The sequence below is a fragment of the Haliotis rufescens genome, unplaced genomic scaffold, assembly GCF_023055435.1.
Source record: "Haliotis rufescens isolate VD_foot unplaced genomic scaffold, xgHalRufe1.0.p SCAF_1, whole genome shotgun sequence".
NCBI classification, from domain to species: domain Eukaryota; kingdom Metazoa; phylum Mollusca; class Gastropoda; order Lepetellida; family Haliotidae; genus Haliotis; species Haliotis rufescens.
Window position 1 is genome coordinate 60,844,361 of NW_025963779.1, and position 18,221 is coordinate 60,862,581.

The window sequence follows — 18,221 nt, forward strand, 5'->3', positions numbered from 1 at the left end:
TTTTGTCATATCTTGTTCATTCAGCTACAATATGTGGAGAAGATTTGAGGTTTTGCTCAGAGGTGTTGTGACGTCTCAGGTACTTTGTATTATATACATCTATTTGAAAACCCTAATAAATTTGTTTTCACACTTATTCAAGATACAGTTCTAGGTTAGTAACAACATGAAAATATATAACAGATTACCAACCACAGCAATACATTACAGAATTATAAAAGAAACATTATGTGAAAAACTACTTACGCACCATGTTTTGAAATTAAGCTTAATCAGAACAAAACATGTTTTAGACCTGAAATCCTGCGTGGAAGTCATACCCTAAACAAGTATACATAGTAACTCAAAAACTATCTGTTGTATGTTCATGAAACTTGAATCGTGTTTCTTTCGGGAGAAATAGGACCACCTGTGTTGTCGAGGTTTGTTTTTTGTTTACCGCCGCACGCAGCAATATTACAGCTATATCACAGCGGTCTGTAAGTAATCGAGTCACACATCATGATCAGCGATCTACGCAATTTAGATATGATGACATGGATAAACCAACTTTGCAGTCTGACCACCCAATCCAATTAGTCACCTCTAACAAAAAGCTTTGGTTGCTGAAGACCTATTTTCTACCCTGGTCTAGAGGATAGAACATCTGCATGAAGGTCAGGGTTCAACCTCCAGATTGGGCTAGCACTATGAAAAGGGACATATGCATGCACACACAGACTTGTTTCACCTTATGTCATGGAGGACAGTTAGGGAGAGATACAAATGTTTCTTGAATGTTGTTTCTGTAGAAAGTATTGGTCTATTTAATGTTAAACCATATACTAGTCTTCACGTTTAGTGGGAGGAACAATTCAATGAACAGTAGGTCAAAATAGCTTCAGCCAACACAAGTTAGACAAGTCTCGTGTGTTGCCTTGAAACATTTGCACTGGCACTAGCATGATTGATAGGGCCTTGGTATAAGTTATCTATAAAACAATAATCCTTTCCTCCGAGCTCTAGCTCCAGCTCAAGCTGGCATGCCATGATATAACTGGAGGTGTAGCCACCACTAGTCATATCCAACTAGTTCACAGCTCACTTTGGACTTGTGGTCAGTGTAAAATAAGTAGATTTTGGGAGGAAACTAGCCACTTTGTTTTCACTTGTATCAGACTAACAGACAAGTGACCAAGTCTGATCCTGACTAAAATACTGTTCAAAGGAGCTATTGTCCAAACTCACTATAACCATGATAACAACCGTCATATTCCCCTAATTTCATATCATTACATACCTTACTATACATGTGATACCTGATGGTTTTCTGTAGATGGATACACTTTTCGTCTTTAGGTTCTAGTTTAACTTGTCAGGCACTGGTTGCCGATTGCCCAATGTACTGCAATTTACCTGTCCAGAATTTGTGTGGTCATGTAAGGATCTGATGATCAGGGTTTGAGCCCCAAATTTTTATCCTTAGTTTTTCTGCACCACACCTGTGTTTGGTTTCACTACATTGGCCATGCAAGACCAGCCACAATATGTTGTGATATTTCAGAATTATTTTTGGAAATGACAGTAGCTCACACACTTACAGTTTAACCATGACTTTTTGAGAATGTAAATTATACATTTATTAAGTCAAAGACCAAAAGATAAGTGAGTACAACAAACACTGCTTACCTGAAGCTAAATAACAGAAAACTGTTCAATACTTCGTCAGACCACCTCCTTTCCCAATACATGCTTCAATGCGGCGAGGCATAGTGCCCCTCAAGGAAGTTAGAAGATCACGAGAAAGACTGTCCCAATATCTCACCACCTCTGCTTTTATATCAGACTTTTCTTTTTTCTTTTTTAGATTTTTTTATTGATATTGTCCTTCATGATTCCCCAAGTATATTCTATTTGGTTCAGGTCTAGACTCCAGCTGGATCGTTCCAAGAGTGGAACATTTTGCTAGTTAAAACATTCCAGAGATACTTCGATCCATGTTTTGGATCACTGTCTTGCCGGGATTCTCACCCGTCACCAAAGAAAACGTGCTGTTGGAAGGATATGTCCCTGTAGAATATCATTGTACACAGCACTAGTCGTGTGACCTTCAAATACACATAATGGTGTGGCAGCAGCACATACACCCAATCCAAAACTTGAAATTTTGGAATGTACTTCGAACGCTGGTAAATTGGTTTTTCTGTGCCTTTGGTCCACATTTTTATGCAGTTTGGATATAGCCACGCTGAATTTTCATCTGAGAACATAACATTGTCCCAATTGAAATTTCTATGCTCCAAATTCCAGTTCAAACTTCGTCCCAGCTTCGTCATTTATGCCAAACTGTTGCATGCAAATGTACATGCGTCTGTTTTTCGACGCCAATATACCAAGTCGCCTTCTGTCACCAACAGTCAATTTCTTTGGCCTACCTGCTCCCTTTTTGTGCTACCCTTGTTTATGAATATTGCTTTCAGAGTAATGTGATTTGTGGGATACTGTATTTCCTAATTTGGCTTTGACAGCCATACTGAATAAAACAACTTTGACACACTAAGCAAAATGTTTTTATTGTTTACATATTTAATTGACCCATGCAAAAAGCAACAATCAGAAAGTAAAAAGAACTTTTATATTCAGTTTTAATTGTCCAACAACACCATTTTGATTAAATTAGAATTACTACAAAAATCATACAAATTTTAAGGAATTGCCTGTGTTAAACTTTTAAATAATAATATACGAAATGCAATCTCTAATCACTGGTCATTGTAAACCTCATAAAGAGGTTAGCCTACCCAAAAGTTCATAAATTTTCTATATTAACTGTAAAAATACCAAACATCGTGCAATTTAAGTGTTAGCATTTATGTGTTTAGAAAACAGACGAAACCAAACGACTTCTTGACGAGGCAAAGTGTAATGATTTACTCAACCTAGTGCATAGCTTTACACTGTGCTCATCAGCAGATCATATATTGGAACTGAATGGTACAGGAATTAATAAGCATTTGGTAACACTAAAAACAGTATGAACACGTACCGTACACTATTATTTTCTGCTCGCATGGGGGGCGTTCAATAAGTTTTGCAACCTCAATGTAAGACCAAGTCGCAGAATATCTTTTGCACTTTTATTTTTCAATATAATCTCCATTCACCTTAATACACTTATTCCATTTGTCCTTCAAACTTTTAATGCCACTTTCATAGAAATCCGCAGATTGGCCCTCTAACCACGCCTCTGTGGCAGCCTTTATGTCCTCGTCATCCTGGAAGCCTCTTCCACGTAGGGCAGATTTCATTTGCCGGAACAGGAAATAGTCACTGGGGGCTAAGTCTGGGCTGTAGGGTGGGTGATTTAACTGTACAGCCCAGTTGTGAGTTTTGTATGTATCGCTTCTTGTGTCATATCGCAATCTTAATATGGATATATATGTATCCTGTCTTAACAAAGTGTATTTTCAGCCCTAACGAAAGCTGTATGAAATTGATCTTACCTAAATGCACTAGTCGCTACTGAAATAATGTAGAGAGCAGTTTTGTTGTATCAAACAAAATGGATGTTGAGCCAATATCTACATCTCGAATGTTAACAAGACTGTTTTAAGTCATCTGGCTGGTGTTCAATGCTGTCTGTGGACACAGGGGTAAACTCCTCCTGCTTTGACACCACACTGTGTATGAGGACGCCAGCCCTATACATTGAAGTCACGATTACTGAGTCCACTAGAATAAACACACCAAATAACAGAGGATACAGGGACAATTCACCCATTTCTGACTTGTTGAATGTCAAGGTCAGTAGGGTCATGCAAAACGGAAAATTTTGTATTCCAGTCTCCATGGCAACAGTTCTACACCGATGATGTGGCATCCTGAAGATGAAGGCAGTGACGTACCCGAACCCAAAACTGATGAATGGTAGGATGACAACTGCAAAGTATATCCTCCAGGAGGAGTTGTACATGAAAGGGTAGAGCAGGCTGATGAGTGTCATGGCCGCTACAACTGACACTGCCCCAGCTGCGCTGCCTATCTGCAAAACATTAAAATACTTTGAAGATTAACAGATTATGTACCATTCTCAAATGAACAGTTACAAATATTTCTCAATAAGCTACTTCAAGTTAGTGAGATGGTAATCATTTAAAAATACATTTATTCATAATTGATCAGTTATTCCACATGTCAAGGATATACAAGGATTTATTGTAACCCTCACCTCATCCGAAGCTGACTATAGAAATGGTTCATTTTTTATCACAATGCTGCCTCTGTTCCAAAGGAATGAGTTCATGCCACCAGGGATGACCATCCGTATCAACTCAACTGCTCACATTAACGAATGCCATGTGCCAGGTCCGTGTATTTGCTGATTGATAGATTTTGTAGACATAAAGCAGCACTGACACCATCTTCCCGAGACAAGGGAGTTAACTGACTTTAAAAGTCCAGTTTCCACCCTTGCCGAACCAGGTTGGAATTCCTGGGCTCGACCGTAGCGCCACCAGTGGTTACTACGAGTTATGTCCCTACTAAGCCTCTCATATGGACCAATCAGATTCCACCTCTCGTATCACTTGCATTTGCTTCAATCCTAATGGCGGCGCCCAGTCAAAACGATCTGATCGACAATCAAGATCTATATTGTGATAAAACGGGTCTCACAAAGCGAAGTGCATCAAATCACGTGAGCACCTTGATTAAAAACATGAAAAGACTTGAAAAGAATCTGTTGACAACGAGTTGGCGGTGCATATGCTTTGCAAATCCTGCAATCGACAGAAATCTGCACAAAATTTTACGAACCGGATTTCGATTTCGGTGATTTGACTATGCATAGACTCGTTAGTCCAGCCAAAATGTTACTCCATAATACCAGCCTAGTTCGGCAAGGGTGGAAACTGGACTTTTACAGTCAGTTAACTTTCTTGCCTCGGGATGCACTGACACTGTACTCACCTTTATCATGTACACGGCAACCCTTGGTCTCCAGTGACGCACTGCTATACCTACGACTGCCGGTATCAGCATCATGGCAAACGCCTGTGCTAGATTGCCATAAGGGATAACTGCTATCTTGTCTGTCCAAGAACGGCTATAGATGAGAAGATTGAGTGGCAGAAATCCGGCTGACAAAACCGTGTTCACTGTGGTCATTGTCAGGCTGTAACAATATAGAATATAAGGTGAAATTTACACACGTTTAGAAATACCTTCATACCTTGTATCGGCCAAAATAAGTGATTGCTGGCACATTAAAAAATAATTAATAATTATTACTGTCCGGAACACCGAACGAGAGATACTTATTAGCCTTTTGTGTATTTCTATGGTTCAAATATGATTTTAATCATCAAGTTCCACCAGTGAATGAGCTAGATTTTACGCCGTTCTTAGCAATATTCCAGATATATCCCCAATACCAGAGTTCATATTAAAAAACAACAAGTTTTTCTACCAATTGGCATTCGTATGCAAGCACATATCAAAGATGCCAATTTAAACCTTTCTGCGATTGCCAAATATAGAGTATCCGCCATGCCTCCATGGCAATCCATATAACCAGATGTCAGTGAAGTTTTGAGGAAACCAAAGAGGATTGAAGCGAATCAATATCATATATTGCTGAGTGCGTAAAACTGCCCTCCCATTCACACACTCTCCATCCAACCCTATGAATTTAGTACCCTCTAGTACCGACTCCCACTGACCTGAGGGGCACGTCTCCATCCACCCACAACGTGAACATGTTAGAGGTGGATCCACCCGGGCAACAGCTCATGATCAGCATCCCTATCGCCTGCCGTGGAGGCAGCTGCAGAGCATGGCCCAGTCCGAACGCCGTCAGAGGCAGCACGATAAATTGTGACGCCGCCCCGATGAGGATGCCGTATGGCCGTCTCAGATGAGCCCATAATTCTTTGAGCTGGATGCAGGCTCCGACGCCCAACATTATGATGATAAGGCTTGTCGTCAGTACCACTAGATTGATGCGTATGAAATATTTCATTGTATAGATTATACTGGCACACATGGTAAATGTACCCCCACCCACCCATGTTTAACAGGGACATTAAGGAGGAATCCCGCATAGTTTTGCCATGACATGAATAATGATCATATTATTGTACTATCTGTTTTGAATGCAATCCTAGTATCTCAGTGGTACGAGAAATGGCTCAGCTGTTGAATCTGTAGAAAACATAGATGGTAGGTTATTCATAATTTCCTTAAAATCAAGTCCTTTTACTCTGATTAAACATATATATTAAGCTCTGATTTCTGAGGAATTCTAAATACAACAACCCACGCATCATCTATTTAGATTGGGTGGTCAAAATTCGCCTAGGGTTCAGCCGACGCGACCTATTATTGGAGGTGTGGTCAAATCTTGACGCAGAGGCGTTTCGCATTGATCAGAGTAAATGATCTCATTTTAATGAGACTTAGTACTCCATGACATGTCATATCGTGTTTATGACGTTTAAGCCTTGGTAATGAGTAAAACATATAACTTTAAGTTGAGGAGGAGCATGTATGTGTCAAAGCAGTGTCCATATTTCCCATACCTGTTGTCGCCACTTTCAGCGGACTGGTCTCCCCAGTGGAAGTCACGTTCCCCATGTCAGTCGTATTCCATGGCTCTCTACTGCCGTCATTCGTCATCCTGATAATCCTGTCCACACCTTCATAAGGACATCCACTGAAACCAGGCACTAGACTGACACACAGGTAGCCATAGTTCACTTGACACTTGACGTGTACCGGAACAAGTCTAAATAAGAGTGAACATTTACCTAATTCTCACGCACAGCGCTACTACTGAGTGAAGGGACCAGGATGGTCCACACAACAAAGATCTTTCCAGTGTCTCGGTCATTCAAGATAAGCAGGGTCCACATATATCGCTCGTGCTTTATTGGTGCTAGGGTCTAGATAATACTCATCCTGCCCTTGCAGGTGTCAATTTTCCCACGTATGTTTCTCCGTTGACAGGTTATTCAGTCTGTTCAGTCTGCAGGTTTTACAATTTGTTTCATTATCATCAAAGTACTGTGCATTTATTCCCATGTTGCTAGTGTCTAATTGGCCAATCATACTCTCGGTTCAGTTATTTACTCGTTGCAGGTATCATTGTTGACCAATGTTTACAGTTTACAGTTATATGATTGAAACATTAAAACTCCAATAAAATTGCATTTATCTCAACAAAAGAAAGGAAATAATTTATGGACAGGATATATCGTCAGACAAGGTAGTGACAATGTGAGCGTGAAACAGAAACAGTTCCCACCAATGGTTTAATATACGCGCATTGGTTACATTACACACATATTATCGATTAATATATCGCATTTTAAGTGCAAAACTGTTTCTTACACTCATTCATATATGAATAGAATTTGTAGAAATTGACGGCAATTGACAAAATTATTAAAGCGTTTTATAACGGTGAACTATTCACGTACAGACCTTGTTTCCTGTTAAATGAGGGACTCGGAAGTAGCAGAATATCCCTGTCAAGTCGTGGATAATTACCTGCAGCCTCTGTACCACAATAGGCATGTGAGGGATGGTCATTCGAGGTTTGACTGCCCTTTCTGCATCAAGGCATGGGTGACATAATTGCCCACTTATTGTGACATTTCTCCTGCTATTGATATTTACATTCTAGGTCGGTGTGACATAACAACCAAGTGAGCAATGCCCCGTTGTCTATATATATTTGACCCGCCAGCTTGATGCACTGGAAGAATGTTATTCATGAGTGAGTCAGTGAGTTGGGTTTAACGCCACTTTTAAAAGTATTCCAGTTATATCACGGCGTGTCAGCTTAATGTGGGAGGAAAGCCCGAAGTGATGCAGGTCTCAGACGTTTAACACTTCGGTGAAACCCACGAGCACGGGTATGGTGCTTACAAACCTAGAAATATAATTGGGGCGAACCGGGATTCGAACCCACAATCATAGGTTTCTGGCGTGCCCAAGGGACGCAACTCTGCACAGCGAATCGCGGCGCCTTAGACGACTGGGCCACCCATGCCCCCTGTTATTCATGACACCATATATAAATCCAAACATTTCCAAACAGGTGACATGTCCGATGGATCCGGTGTCTCGTTAGTCGCCTCCTTCGACAAGCAACAGCTTGTTGCATGAAGACCAATTCCAACCCGAATCTTCACGAGGAACATGCACCATGAAATATGGAACATGTTTGGACCTTAACCATTCACCCCAATCCTCCCAAGATATGTATGAATGATACTCATAAAACATAAATATTACACTGGAAATATCTGGGGAAACTAGTTATTATTGCTACTGAAGGTGAAAACATAGATACAGGCGACAGTTAGCCTGTATTGATTTGCAGAAACGAGCAGACATTACCAAAACACAACCGCAGAGAACATTTGAGGTTGTTTGTTTATTTATTGTTCAACGCCGCACTCAGCAGTATTCCAGCTATATGATGGCGGTCTGTAAATAATCGAGTCTGGACCAGACAATTCAGTGATTGACATCATGAGCATCGATCCACGCAGTTGGGTGAGGTGAGGTGTGGTGAAATTGGGTTTAACGTCGCGTCCAAGATTATTGTGTACTATATATATCTATATCTATCTATCTATCTATCTCTATATCTATATATATACAGTTAACAGTTTATATGTAGAGGCTGACGAGCCATCACTTAAACTCCGACGTATGAAATTATCCTTACAGTATATTATCTTCAAATCAATCTAATCCTGCATACGATTGCGTTTTTCATTTCCTTTATGAGGAACTTTACCAAAATAAATCTCCTTTTATTCCCCCTCTTGGAATAAGGATAAAAAACTGCCATTTCTTCAGCAAATAACTTCTTACCGCCTGTTGTCTTCGCCTCCTTGGCAACTGGTAAAGCCGGAGGTAGACATTAACAAAACAAAAGAAATCACAAACCGATAAACTCATTTATCAACAAGAATACAATCAACTGAGAAATATATATGACACATACAAATTTATATTTACTGATGGATCGATCCAAGGATGGTGCACAGTTGCCAGCGCTACCATAATAGGATCCAGAACCATCTCATCGAGGTTACCACATGTCACCTCAATTTTCAGGGCAGTATCAATTGGCATAATCTAATCTAATCTAAGCATAAGCAGTAATAATATTTTCAGACTCTCTTTCGTGTTTTCAGGCTATTAAAAATGTGTCATTTATTATACATTTCTGAGTTTTCTGAAGTTGAGAAGTGAAGTTGCTGTGAGCATAACACTTGATATTTCACTGCAGTGAACATAACACTTTGACGGAACTATTGTCATACAACAGCCTCTCCCCTTAAATTGTCCCCCTCTATCGTAAGTGTCTAGCCAATACACAAACTGTTGACTTCCTTTTTACGTTAACTTAGTTCCACATTGACAAGGCAAAATAATGACAGGTGGTCATGTGTTGAGTTAATATCATGTCTTGCCGTTTGTTATTCTCTCGAAAATGTTTCGTTATACATTGTAACTCGTCAATCGAGACGGTTCGTTTCGCAAAGCGCCATTTTTGTTTCTTGACCAGCGTGTATTCTTTCGCTTCCAACAGCGGTCTCCTAGTTTTGAAGAATATTTTTTGTTAAAGTTGATTTTGTATATAATCATATCTAAATATATAATAATGAATTTTCGTGACCCTTAATATTGTTTTATACTTTTGTTTATATTGGTTAAGATTTTGCAAACACGAAACTACTTTTCAAGTCGCAAACACAAAGGGTGGTGAACCGTCCCTGTAGACACCTACACAAAAAATATATAATAAATAGGATATGTAGCCACTCCTCTCAATCCCATACAGTGATTATAAACCTGTTATTAGATGTTACATCAGAGAGATGTGGGACACCCAAGTAGGTATAAATAATTACACGAAATAAAACTATCGGTTACACTTATTTGGGTTGTCAGTCCAGATTTGAAGGGGTCATAATGCGACGATGTCGCAGCTATACACATGAATATTTATTGAAAGGTGAGGATCCTCCATTTTGCATTCCTTGTGATGAGAGATAACTATTTCAAATCATCATCTATCAAGGATCTTTTCAATAGTATTAGTTCTCATATAATTACTGCGTTTTTAAAGGAAATTGAATTGTTTAAAAAATTGTGATTAGTATGTTTTGTAAAATTGCATATGTCGTTTTAAAATTGGTAGATTAAATTTGCAACTAAGATTGTTAGTTGCTGTATTCTTGAAGGGGGTTAAAGTACTGATAAATTATAAATTACTGTCCCCCTTGAGAGGGTACGTAACTTTCACATCATTCAAATCACATTTAGGCCTATCTCATTTTTAATCGTAGTATATTTGTTAGTATTAATTGACTTTAATTGGCGGGTGAAGAGACGGTGTAAATCCTGCTGGGGTATCGTGCAGGAATCAGAAGTATCGTAAGTCCCCACGGTTTCTCGTAAGGTGGCCTAACTTTGGTTGCTGGCGATCTCTAGCTTGTTTTTATCATGTTTTGTTATGTATAGTGATGTCGTTTTATGATTCCAAACTAGTTTTAAATATTTATGTGATGCTCTAGTTAATTTACTGTCCTTTACTGGCAGGTTTAAAAAAGTCTACAACATATTTCGTCTTGATGTTTAAATTGTTGTAGTCACGATATGGCTGAAATACTGCCGATGTGACTACAAATCTTAACTCACTCACTCACTCACTCACTCACTCAAAACGAACCTATACAGCATGTCATTGGACGACTGGACGCAGGGTTAAATCTGCAGGATGTAGCTTTGCCCACGAATATGTTCAGGGCGACCATCAATAAGATGTCGATGCGATACACCACTACCGGGTGTGTCTCTGATAGGCCCAGACACCAAGGCCAAGGATGACGACCCGTACACAGTACCTGTACATTCGTGATAACTGCCCAACTACCGCCATTCGCCATTACTGGCATGCTCTGCATCTTCAGTCTGACCGCATAAAACTGTCTGAGGCAAGCTGTGATTCGTGCACCTAAATCTGGCAGATGTAACACGCCGTTAATCTGTACTTATACACTAGTGTAATCAACTATAATTGTTAGGACTTTACCCTGGTGGAGAAGAACCTGTTACTTTCTGCAAACGGCAGACACAAGCAAGGGTGTATATACGGCATATCGAACACTACGCCCCATAACTCCATGTACAGCAGACTGGCCGTTTCGATAATGCATGTCGCGGGTGCATTGACTAACGTGCGGTATAGAACTGAAATTTTACAACCCCAACTTGTGACGTTCATGAACCGAACATTATACTATTGACAGGCAACAAATAGTCAGAGTGTGCCCAAGAATTCCTCAAAAGAAATTCAATAGAAAGTTTACATTGCCATCCAAAGACGACTCACACATAACATGTCAAATATACTGACTTGTTTCTTGCTCTGCAGCACTGGCAGATCAGTCCACAGAACATAATACGTGCTCTCATTGCATACCTGCGAAGGCAATGACAGGCAGCGATTGATGTCTAGAGTGTACCCAGTATCAAATTTGTACTACCCCCACATTCGGTTGGTCCTCCAATGCATCATCAGTTTTGGGGTTATGCGGTCTGTTTTTTCCATTAATTTATCCCAGTCTGACATTTGTCTCTTTGTTCAAAACATACGTCTCTAGAGAACTTATGTAAAGTGTCGTTGTTCTGATAAAACGAGTGTAGAATCATTCGTAAAATCAGAAGATAAAATGCAAACGTGTCTTACTGACCCAAATGTTAACAAGTCTGTTTCATCTCGTCCATCTGATGTACAGCATTGTCTTTGGGTACAGAAATAAACCCATCTGGCTTTGACATCCTACTGTATATGAATAAGCCAGCCTTATATGCTGCAGTCAAGATTACTGACTCTGCAATTACAAACACACCAAATAACAGAGGATACAAGGACAATTCACCCATTTCTGATTTGTTGAATGTCAAGGTTAAAAGGGTCATGCAAAAAGGGAAGTTTTGTATCCCTGTCTCCAAAGCAACTGTTCTGCACTTGTAATGTGGCATCCTCGCGACGAAGGCGGTGGTGTACCCGAACCCAAAACTGATGAATGGTAGGATAACAACTGCAAAGTATATCCTCCAGGAGGAGTTGTACATGAAAGGGTAGAGGAGGCTGGTAAGTACAGTGACTACTACCACCGACACTACTCCTGCAATGCTGCCCATCTGCAAAAAATAAAAATATAGATTACAGGTGAAGAAGATATAAACATATGTCTTTTATGGGAGTATTCTGGACATGTACTTGCATACAAGTCTGAAGGTGAGGTCAGTTGGGGTTCATCAGTCCTTGTTTTATCCCTTACAGTCGAGCGCCGGGCAGGATAAGAATAAGTACCATGCTCTTTGAACGTATTTTCTGTCTCTAGCAGATTGCCTTTTTCACTAGACCATGGAGGCGGTCGAAATACCTGAAACACTTTTTTCATGAAAATGAACTATATTTTTGGCAATCAGGTATTTCACAATAGTGTAGAGGTGAGTGGGTTTTGTTTTACGCCGCTTTAAAGTTATGGTCGTGTCTGGGCTAGGCAATGCAGTTGTTGACTGCTTTCGGGGGTTATCATTAACGCACAGTCAGGCAGGTCAGATCTAGGAACCGCCCTTCATCTTTTATCGGCGCTTCTCCTGGAATCCCCACATGGAGTGACGGTTGGTCAATTGCACAGTTTGCCATGAAAAGACATGCGCTCCACCTCCTTCGTTATAAGAATGGATGTGTTATACTTTGTTATTCTTTATCCCAGGTGAATTACTGACGAATGTTTAGGGGGAACATCCGGGGCAAAGTAGGTCCTTTATCAGCTGCCCAGTGTAAATGGCGGTGCTTTAATGTTTGCTTTGTCTGAATTTTACCGTAAATAGAGCATTTACAGTATGTCATTTGGTACACGACATCCTTGGGGTTTGAATACATATGTATAACAAATAATGACAATCATTCGTATGATATTAGTGGTAGGTGACCTACTTTTCTGAATAGTATTTGCAATTTTTTAATTTTTTTTTGTCAGGTTGAATTCCACCAAGGGACACATTTTTGGTTCATATGACTGATGCCCCGGTCACTGATACTGAAGGTCAATTTCCCTCTCCAGGCCATACACTTAGCCAGCTTTTGGGTGCCCTTTTAAAGGTCGAGTTACATGAATGGCCATTTGCAAGATTGCTGTTTCGTTGTGTTCTGAACCAACCCTCTGTGTTTTTTAGTGAATGAGTTGGGTTTAACTCCGCTTTTAACAGTATTCCAGCTATATCGCGGCGTCTGTGTTTTTATGTAAGAGCAAACGCCCATGTTTTCGAGCATGTTTTTTTCACATAATCAAGCATGTGGGTGGATAAAGGCAAACTGGAAGTGCATATGTGAGGGTAATAATGTTTCCCCTGAATAGTTTTTCTTGTGGAAGCGATATACCAGGAGTCTAGTTCCTGTGGAACACTATACCTTGGAATAAAATTCCACAGGAACAAAACTCCTGGTATATCAATTCCACAGATCATATGTTCAGGGGAAACATATTTACTCTCGCACATATATCTTTCTTATTAAGGTAGCTGGACGCATGGAACTTTGTTTAAGAAATGCCTTGCTTTAAAACATGTTTTTGTCCAAACCCAGGATAAATGTGCATGTTAGCTTATTTTGTTGCAGCTAGGGATATGGGACGTTCTGTTTTGATGTTGCACTGCATTTGGCATGTCTTTTCTCAGTCCGGCTGTTGTAAAACGGAAGTGCTTTTAATTGTCATTAAGGTAACTACAGGCAAAGGGCAGTCTGTGTCAAAGTTTGGGCATTTTTTCCCAAATTTTATACTAGTATAAGACTTCGTAATATCAAGCTGCTTTCGTGCTTAGCTGCATTAGTGCTGACTATGACTTAAAACATTGCTGACTGTTAGACACCATACTCACCTTTATCATGTACAGGGCAACCTTCGGCCTCCAGTGACGCACTGCGATACCTATGACTGTCGGTATAAGCATCAGGGCTATTCCCTGTGCTAGACTGACATAAGGTATAACCGCTGTCTTGTCTGACCAAGAGCGACTATAGATAAGAAGATTGAGGGGCAGAAATCCGGTCGACAATACCGTGTTCACTGTGGTCATTGCAAGGCTGTAAAAAAGGCATTCATTATTAAATCATGCTGGTGACACGTTGTTTACCAGGGGTCCGCAAACGTAAGCGAGGAAGAGATCGTCTTATCGGAACCAAACAAAATATATGGATGAATCAGTTCACGTCCCTTATGATAGGTAAGCAGTGTGTTTGCGTTGAACTAAGGACGGAAATAACATTTGAAGAGAAACACAGATTTGTATCATTGTGAGGTTAGTTGGTAGTGTTTCCGGTTTGGGGTCAACGCCCTTCAGCTTCTTGCACGACTTTCATAAATGTCTTTCAATTCTCAGAAAGTGATTGTCGTTGTATTATCACTACAGGATTAAGTATTCTTGTATTATCACTACAGGATTAAGTATGCAAAGGCGGATTCAGCATTTTTAAACAAGAGAGGGGGGAGGGGTCCACCTAGAAAGTATGTTTTCGGTTATATTTGGCATGGGTGTGCTTTTCTGTGGACTTTGAAAGGTTCCCACATATCGAAATGTTATCATATTCAAACCTTAACATACATGATGCGAGTTGGCGAATGGATATGTAACATCACACATTGTGGTAAAACTGCATGTAGACGAAGGAACATGGCTTCTTAACAATATATACATTAAACGTCCTATACTGGCTCCCACTGACCTGAGGGGCACGTCTCCATCCACCCACAACGTGAACATGTTAGAGGTGGATCCACCCGGGCAACAGCTCATGATCAGCATCCCTATCGCCTGCCGTGGAGGCAGCTGCAGAGCATGAGCCAGACCGAACGCCGTCAGAGGCAGCAGGATGAACTGTGCCGCCGCCCCGATGAGGATGCCGTATGGCCGTCTCAGATGAGCCCATAATTCTTTGAGCTGGATGCAGGCTCCGACGCCCAACATTATGCAGATAAGGCAAATTGTCAGTGCCGCTGGTTAGATCAACATCAAAGGGCTTCTTTAAGCAGACATTTTTTATTATTACGGTACGGGTTTTGTCGCATTTATTTACATATGATATGCCGAATAGGGCATTAGTATTAACTGTGCACTTCTTTATTAAAGAATGAAACTTGGCATGGTGACAAGTAGTGCTTTACAAAGTAGTTCTAGATGAGGGACCAATCACATTTTTACAAGATGGCCGCCAACAAGGTTTCTCAACTGTAATTCAGAAAACAGTTTGTCTCATGTTATATTTAATATCATACACAAACCGGGACAGAGAGAATACATAACCTTCAGTAATTGAAATCGTAAACTCTGATCTGATGTTCCCCGGATCTATTCATATATTCATACGATTATCTTTTCTTGCACATCTAGAATTCATATCATGGTACGCAAATACCTTATCCCTGGCCCCATCCAACAGTCGACTATCAAAGCCGAATGCTGTTCTCCGTTAGATCAAAGGTAAGGATGTCAAAGTACATAAGGTGGTTACCACAAAATGATTCAGTTTGAGATGAACAATTTTCAACATCTTCATAATCAAAATGCCCAAATCTACTATATAACCCTTCAAAGTTTCATATATCTCAAATTTCAAAGCATGCAAGTTTCTTAACCATGTTAACCTTCTTCCCAATGTGTTTGAATAGTGTAAGCCTGAGGACTCAGTTGGATGCAGGGATAGGATGCAGAATCAAAAGAAGATGGTTTTCACAATTTTGACTTCACATATTGGCTTCCTTTCATGGCTTATGTTAATACTGGTAAGACCTTATTGCGACACATTTGAACAATGATGGAAAAAGGATTAAAATATTATGGTAACAAGGCACTCTATTTGTTTTAATAGGATATTTAGCAGCTCATTTGACATCGTCTCCTGTTAGGATAGAGAGAGTATGCGATAATGGATGTTTTCCTTTTTATCCCGCAACAATTATAAAATCCTGATTTCATTACAAAGTTAAGGAGGAGCATCCGTGTGTGAAGGCAGTGTCCATATTGCCCCTGTACCTGTTGTTGCCACTTTCAGCGGACTGGTCTCCCCAGTGGAAGTCACGTTCCCCGCGTCGGTTGTATTGAATGACGTTAGATTCATCATCCTGTTCTCACTTTCACAGAACCGTCCACAGTTGGCTGGTAACGTCCGCTGAAATCATGTACGAGATTACTTACTTTCTTACTTACTAATTTACTTACTTACTTACTTACTTGTCTAAACACAACGTTGCATGTCAATTATTGTTTGGTTAACTGTTGTGTCTCATCGGAGTATGTGCTGCTATCCGATTGGTTGAAAAAACGTGATTCGAAGCCCGGATATCTACTGTTCAAGCTACATCATGGCAATCTGTAAACACTCGGATCCGGAATCGGGTGGTCAGACTCTCTGACTTGGTCGATGCATGTCATCGGATCCCAATTGTGTAGATCGATGCTCATGTCAATCAGTGGATTGTCATTTACATACTGCCGTCCTACAGATGGAGTATTGCTGAGTGCGGCGTTAAACAATAGGCAAACATCCTTTTAGAATCCATACTGTTGTCACTGGGGAATTAGTGAGTCGATAATTTGAGGAAATGTGGGGTTTTTCTATTATTACTTCAAAGAATTTAAGTAGACTTAATTGGGGTAATGAGATTTTATATCCAGACTATGTCCAGAACAGCACATGTGTACGTGTTTACTCCACTTATTGATGAATGTTCATGGTGAATTTGCCATCAGATCCGTTGTCTGCTATAACTGATCCCTTCGTGAGTGTGCTTTAACCAAAATGTCTATGCGTAAAAGATTGTCAGTACATATATTTACTATAGTGAGTGGTGAGCGGTGAAAAGGACTGTTTTAAATACACTATACGTTGCCATTATAAAGAACAATATATATTGTTATTTATAATGGCAACGTTTAGTGTGGCAACTTATAATGCATAGCGTATAATGGCAACTATACGTTGCCGTTATCAAGAACAATATATATTGTTCTTTATAATGACCACATTTAGTGTGTTTGAAGGAAAGTCCTTGTCATCGCTCACCAATTTTACACTCAACATGGCTGTATTGGTTCCACTTCGCCAAGGTGGTCAACATGATTATATAAACATCGACTTTGATATTACTGAATAGTGTCACAATACCGCACATTTAAGGCACACACGTTCATTAAACAAACCCCTTTTTTCCTATAGACAATCCACATAGTGTCTACATCAGAAGTGTTTGGTTCCACTTTGGTCTGTGAGCCATAACATGTATTAGGAACTGCCTGTTGGTATGTGGCCTACACATTAAGTGACTAGTTAGCTGTAATAATGAAACCATTAAGGATTTGGACAAACAATATATAATATATAATATACTTTTGACAGAATACTATGATTGTATGGGGAAGAAAATACTCACACAACAAGCTATGGTGCAAGCTCAAGTCCAGGTAGAAAACGAATGTTAATGCAATGATAATATGCACATTATTTCAACAGCTGCTAACAAATGGTAACACGATATGACGCTATAATTCACGTATAGTCGTACACTTTGTTTTTGAAATTTATCAGAATCCTATCAGCATGGGAATCGTCGGATTAACATGGAGCGGAGATTACGAACAATCACTTTAAGGACAACTATTCAATACGTACTGATCGATAACAAGACGTGTATGATTGCAGTTACTCAAGCGAGGCGATAGGCAATTGTGAAAATGATGTCAGTGGTGCAAATTGTAATTGAAATTAAGATATCCATTAAACTGATAAATTAAGTTTTTCAAATGTTAATTTACTGATGCTATGATGACAAAATAGAACATGATTTAATGATATCAAAACATCAGTACCAGGACATTACATATGCTCTGTTCGACTTCGATTTAGAGTTGAAGCAAAGACTCTCAGCATTAAACCACATTGCCAATTCAAATATTAAAGAAGCCATAATAAGCTCTTAACCACATTAAATTTGATCATCCTTTAATTTGTGACATTTTGTGACAACTTTCACACTTGTTTAGCTACACACAATCATGATGTATTCTGCTGGTTACCAGTACATGTAGGTATATTAATTAACACCAGAGCTGAGGCTGCCCTTGATCATACAGTTTCGGATTGCAAGCGA

At 39.8% G+C, this 18,221-nt stretch overlaps 2 protein-coding genes across 3 annotated transcripts; both read right to left on the reverse strand.

Annotated features, from left to right (window-relative positions):
* Positions 1–3,250: 3,250 nt before the first annotated feature.
* Positions 3,251–7,565, reverse strand: LOC124145016 (ileal sodium/bile acid cotransporter-like). 2 transcript variants are annotated; one of them, XM_046514651.2, is made up of 5 exons: positions 7,462–7,565; positions 6,558–6,691; positions 5,700–5,970; positions 4,948–5,152; positions 3,251–4,021 (listed from the first exon to the last, which is right to left on the reverse strand). In XM_046514651.2, the coding sequence occupies exons 2-5, from the start codon at positions 6,652–6,654 to the stop codon at positions 3,575–3,577; spliced, it is 1,020 nt and encodes a 339-aa protein (XP_046370607.2). In that variant the 5' UTR covers positions 6,655–6,691; positions 7,462–7,565; the 3' UTR covers positions 3,251–3,574. The 2 variants fall into 2 exon arrangements, with proteins under 2 accessions (XP_046370607.2, XP_046370606.2); XM_046514650.2 differs by lacking the exon at positions 7,462–7,565 and having other exon boundaries at positions 6,558–6,984.
* A 4,323-nt stretch (positions 7,566–11,888) lies between these two features.
* LOC125371995 (solute carrier family 10 member 6-like) lies at positions 11,889–15,042 on the reverse strand. Its single transcript, XM_048380773.1, has 3 exons — positions 14,801–15,042; positions 13,957–14,161; positions 11,889–11,897 (listed from the first exon to the last, which is right to left on the reverse strand). The coding sequence occupies exons 1-3, from the start codon at positions 15,040–15,042 to the stop codon at positions 11,889–11,891; spliced, it is 456 nt and encodes a 151-aa protein (XP_048236730.1).
* Positions 15,043–18,221: the final 3,179 nt, after the last annotated feature.

Excerpts from the sequence above, each read along its gene's own strand:
- LOC125371995 (XM_048380773.1), bottom strand. The coding sequence starts at position 15,042 with ATGTTGGGCGTCGGAGCCTGCATCCAGCTCAAAGAATTATGGGCTCAT. Across the intron at positions 14,162-14,800 it reads GATGGAGACGTGCCCCTCAG|CCTTGCAATGACCACAGTGA; the intron begins GTCAGTGGGAGC and ends CCTTTTTTACAG.
- LOC124145016 (XM_046514651.2), bottom strand. The coding sequence starts at position 6,654 with ATGACGAATGACGGCAGTAGAGAGCCATGGAATACGACTGACATGGGG. Across the intron at positions 5,971-6,557 it reads GCTGAAAGTGGCGACAACAG|TGGTACTGACGACAAGCCTT; the intron begins GTATGGGAAATA and ends GCATCAATCTAG. Across the intron at positions 4,022-4,947 it reads TTGCCGTGTACATGATAAAG|ATAGGCAGCGCAGCTGGGGC; the intron begins GTGAGTACAGTG and ends AATGTTTTGCAG.